Genomic DNA, 5,251 nt, shown 5'->3' with positions numbered 1-5,251 from the left:
CTTGCTAGGGAGTAAGTCCTTTTGAATTCAGTGGTTTTACTTCTCAATAAGCCCAATTTGGATTGCACTCCATGACTTTTAATTAATGTGCCAAACATTTCAAAAATATGAAGAGCAGTATTGGAAATAGGCAAAATCGTACCAAATGGATAAGGGACATTTTGAACACATCCCTCAACATGACAGACGTATTCCATATACCACTGTGGTAAACACAACTCTCTCCATTCCTCTTCTCTGTTTCAGCAGGTGATGTCTAGGGAGACAATGGAATCAGAAGGCAACCGCACGCTACTTACCGATTTTGTATTGGTGGGCTTCACCACCGATCCGCTCTTGCGGATAATCTTCTTTGTGCTGTTCCTGGTCTTGTACACTCTAACGCTGACTGGAAACCTGGGTCTCATGACACTGATCTATCTAGATTCCCACCTGCACACACCCATGTACTTCTTTGTGGGTAGCCTTTCCTTCCTGGACACCTGGTACTCCACAGTCTACACTCCCCGCATCCTGGCCGACTGCGTGTCCAAGAACAAGGCCATGCCCCTCGCTAGCTGTGCGGCCCAGTTCTTCTTCTCCGCTGGCTTGGCCTACAGCGAATGCTTCCTGCTGGCTGTCATGGCATACGACCGCTACGTGGCCATCTGCAACCCACTCCTCTATGCCACCGCCATGCCCAAGAAGCTCTGCATCCAACTGGTCATTGGGTCTTACGTGGCTGGCTTTGCCAATGCCATTGTACACACAGGTAACACCTTCCGCCTACACTTCTGCGGGAACAATGTTATCAACCACTACTTTTGCGATGAACCACCGCTCGTGAAGATGGCCTGTGATGATACCCGGGTCTATGAACTCATCTTGGCCGTTGTCATTGGTTGCAATGTGTTGGCAACCACAGCTCTCATCCTTGGCTCCTACACGGGCATCGTGGCAGCCATTGTGCGCATCCGCTCAGCTGCCGGGCGCCGCAAGGCCTTCTCCACTTGCTCCGCCCACCTCACCTCTGTCTCCCTGTTCTATGGCTCCATTCTCTTCATGTATTCCCGACCCAGCTCCCAGCACACTCCAAACTGGGACAAGGCAAATGCTTTGTTCTACACAGTCGTCAACCCCCTGGTCAACCCCGTGATTTATAGCCTACGCAACAAAGACGTGAAGTCAGCCTTCAAGAAAGTCCTGGGGAGATGCATAGCACCCAAATGAACGGCAGTGATGTTGTTGTCCTTGTCCACTCGCTACAGATTACAGATATGGGAATGAAGCACGACCTTGAGTGTCCTCCATTATTATTCCAGCACAAGAGATGGTGGAGAGTCCTGGGAAACCAAGGGCCTTTTTACATGAGGTTTTTAACCCACCACTTTACCGAGGCTTCTGCTTCTGGATTATTTGCAGGATTAAGATTGGCTCCTTTACACAATTTTTTCCAGGGCTTTTCTTTCTCTACCTTTCTATATGTTCCACTACACAACCACTAGGATGCACTGTGGTGGTATAGTGGTATTGTGAAACATACACAAGGGTTTCATGCCACCATTGACAGATATACCAGGCATTCCTCATTAAGGGCGGGGGGGGGGCAGACACTAAAGTGGTTGCAAAGAACAGGAGGGGCCCTGGAGGAGGAGGATGTCATTTAAAGCACCCGCAAAGTACCATGTGTGAGGAATCATGAGGGCACAATCACTGCCTCATGTAGGAAAGCTCCAAGGCTGCTTCCAAACAAGGCTTTTATCACCCCATTCCCCTGCCTCATTCACAGAATTTTACAGGGGGTCCAGACAACGACATATTTCACCCACAATCCACCTGTGTTTTCCCACTGCTTCTTCCATCCTTTTTCTTGCTCTGGACAATCCGTTAAAAAGAAAAGATGGAATAGCTGCACGATGCCTACTGACTATTTTACCATATATACCTGCCCGGAGCCTAACATCATCTTCAGAGGCCTTCCTCTGGGTGCCCACATCAAGTGGAGAGAGGCGAGTGGCTACTAAGGAGAGGGTCTTTTCTGTTGTGGCACCCCATTTGTGGGATGCCCTCTCCAGAGCGGCTCACTGGGGAGCTTTTCAACTCCGGGTGAAGACCTTTATCTTTTCTCAGACATTTTAGTTCTTCCGTTTTCATTGTTTTAAATCCGTTGTTGTACTTTTAGGTCTTTATGCTGCTGCTGCTTTTTTTCTTTGGTCTTGAACTGTAGTTTTAAACTTTGAAAAGTTCTATATTATTTATGGCTTTGACTGTACTCTATTAAAGACTTGTACTCTGTTAAAATGGATGAGTGGTTGTCAGCTTATCATGCACAGCTCTTTGAGCTGCTAACAGGTCTTAGTTTGTTGATGGTTTTGGGTACAGCATACTTCAATGGAGTGAAGGCCCTACTATGTGCCTATCCAAAATGTCTCTCCAGTCAGCTATATCAATACAATGTTGAAAGGGGGTCCCTGCTCTGTTTGGTGAGTGCATTCATTCGCTAAGCCATGAATTTGATGCGTAGACCCACGTGGTGTGTAATGTTAATGATGAAGAAGCTTTTGTCTGTGACGTTGGTCAGGATCACGAATGACTGAGCTTTTCTGAAGCACTTCATGGGCCTGAAGTACATACGTGCATTTCCACGAAATGGTCTTCCTACCGCCTCTCTGCTCCAGACCACCCCCTATGGAAGCAGATTTTCATTTGTGTGTCACATGTAACTTCGGCTTGAGGGTTCAAAGAATGTCGTTTACATCATCTTGGTATTCCTCACAATACTCCAGTAAGGCGGGCCAATATCATCCTTACCCCCATAAAGCAGAGGCAAGGTTGAGGCACGGTGGTGTGCCTGAGGCTACCTCATGAGTTCACGGCAGAGGGGAGATTTGAACTGGGGATTTTGAGGTTCATAGTTCAGTCTCACAAACCATTACTCTGCACTAGAGTCAGAGTTCCCAAGCAGCACAGCAAACTTAACCCAGGAACCAGCTACTCAGTACACACTCATACAACTTTGCTACCACTGTCAGTCAGTTAGTAATTTTATTTTAATGTGGGATTCATGTGGAAAGTAAACAGAGGCTTAAAGCAGGGGTGGGGGCCTTTTTCGACCTGAGGACCACTTTCCCTTTCAGGAACCTTCCGGGGGCTGCATGCCAGAGGTGGTCAGAGAGCCCCGCAAACAGTAGGGGGGGATCCCACTCTCTCTCTTTCATAACACACATGCCTTCTCACACATAATACACACACAACGCACACCGATGTATTCACACACAACACACTCATACAGACCCATCTCATCAACACACACTTATAACAAAGCACACACACATGGGGCTGGGGGCAATTTTTTGAAAGGGGTCACAGTGCTGCAGTAGGGGAGGGTCAGCCGTTCGCTCCCCAGCAGTGACCCCCTGAATATGCCCCCCATGCAGCAATTAGCACTATGTATGCATGTATACATGTTCCATTTGTCTAATAACGTATTATTACGTAATAAGTAATATAAGAGCAAAAGAGGATCCCTGCTCGATCAGACCTGGGGGCCATCTAGGCCAGCATTCTGTTCACACAGTGGCCAACCAGCTGTCAACCGGGAACCCTCAAGCAGGGCATGAGCCAACAGCACCCTTCCGCCCATGTTCCCCAGCAACTGGTGTACATAGGCTCACTGCCTCTGGCACCGGAGGTAGCACATAGCCATCAAGACTAGTAGCCATCGATAGCCTTTTCCTCCAGGAATTTGTCCAACCCCTTTTTAAGCCATCCAAATTGGTGGCCATCATTACATCCAGTGGTAGCGAATTCCATAGTTTAACTATGCGCTGTGTGAAGAAATACTTCCTTTTATCTGTCCTGACTCTCCCACCAATCAGCTTCATAGGATGATCCTGGGTTCTAGTATTTAGGGAGGGGGAGAAAAATGTCTCCCTGTCCACATTCTCCACACCATACATAGTTTTGTAGACCTCTCTCATGTATCCCCTTACCCTCCTTTTTTCCAAGCTACACAATCCCAGCTGTTGTAACCGTCTCTCATAGGGGAGATGTTCCAGCCCCTTGATCATTTTAGTTGCCCTTTTCTGCACTTTTTCCAGCCATAAAATATCCCATTTTAGGTGTGGTGACCAGAACTGGACACAGTATTCCAAGTGTGGCCGCACCATAGATTTGTATAGGGGCAGTATGATATTGGCAGTTTTATTCTCAATTCCTTTTCTAATTTTGACTAACATGGAGTTTGCCTTTTTTCTTTTTTTTCTTTTTTTACAGTGGCTGCATACTGGGTCAACATTTTCACTGAGCTGTCCACCACAACCCCAAGATCTCTTTCCTGGTCAGTCACCACTAGCTCAGATCCCATCAGGTTATACTTGAAGATGGGATTTTTTGCCCCAAAATGCATCACTTTACACTTGCTTACATTGAACCTCAGTTGCCATTTAGATGCCCATTCTCCCAGTTTGGAGAGATCTTGTTGGAGCTCTTCACAATCCCTTTTTGTTTTCACCATCCTAAATAATTTGGTGTCATCTGCAAACTTGGCCACGTCACTGCTCACTCCTAATTCCAGATCATTTATGAACAGCTTGATAAGCATTGGTCCCAATACAGATCCCAGTGGGACCCTACTATTGGTAGGAGTGCACAAAAGCCACTTACCTGGTCTCGCAGCTTGCTTCGCGGTGGGGGGGCGGCGCTTCGCTGCTCCGCCCGAAGTTCAGGCCGGGGGGGGAGGCTTCCCACCTCGCCCGGCCGAAATTCAGGCCGGGGAGGAGGCACCTCGCCTCGCCCGGCTGCGAAATAAAAAGTTTTTTTTAAAAAAACGCCCCCACGATAGGCTACATGATGATTAACGTAGCCTATCACGGCTAGATCTGCAAAGTCAGCCGTGATAGGCTACGTTAATCGTCACGTAGCATATCATGGGTGACTTTAAAAAAAAAGCGCGTACGCAAATGGTGGCCCCCATAGGGAGCCGCCATTCGTGTTCCTTATTTGGTTGCTGTAGTCTACGTAAATCTTTACGTAGACTACGGCGAAAATAAGGGCAACGCAAATAGCGATGCCCTTATTTTCGCCGTAGTCTACGTAATCTTTACGTAGACTACAGCGACCAAATAAGGAACGTGAATGGCAGCTCCCTATGGGGGCCGCCATTAGCCGTACACACTTTTTTTTTTTTTTTTTAAGTCACCCGTGATAGGCTACGTGACAATTTACGTAGCCTATCACGGCTGACTTTGCAAATCTAGCAATGATAGGCTAC

At 47.5% G+C, this 5,251-nt stretch overlaps 1 protein-coding gene across 1 annotated transcript; it reads left to right on the top strand.

The window, feature by feature from the left end:
- The first annotated feature begins 267 nt into the window (after window positions 1-267).
- Window positions 268-1,209, top strand: LOC146357966 (olfactory receptor 9G4-like). Its single transcript, XM_084828782.1, has one exon. The coding sequence runs from the start codon at window positions 268-270 to the stop codon at window positions 1,207-1,209; it is 942 nt and encodes a 313-aa protein (XP_084684908.1).
- Window positions 1,210-5,251: the final 4,042 nt, after the last annotated feature.

The sequence above is a fragment of the Heloderma suspectum genome, chromosome 1 (assembly GCF_057233095.1).
Source record: "Heloderma suspectum isolate Gila_16-S chromosome 1, 16-S_ref, whole genome shotgun sequence".
Lineage (NCBI taxonomy): Eukaryota > Metazoa > Chordata > Lepidosauria > Squamata > Helodermatidae > Heloderma > Heloderma suspectum.
Note: the sequence above shows the minus strand (reverse complement) of the source record. Positions and strands in the feature narration are given on the sequence as shown.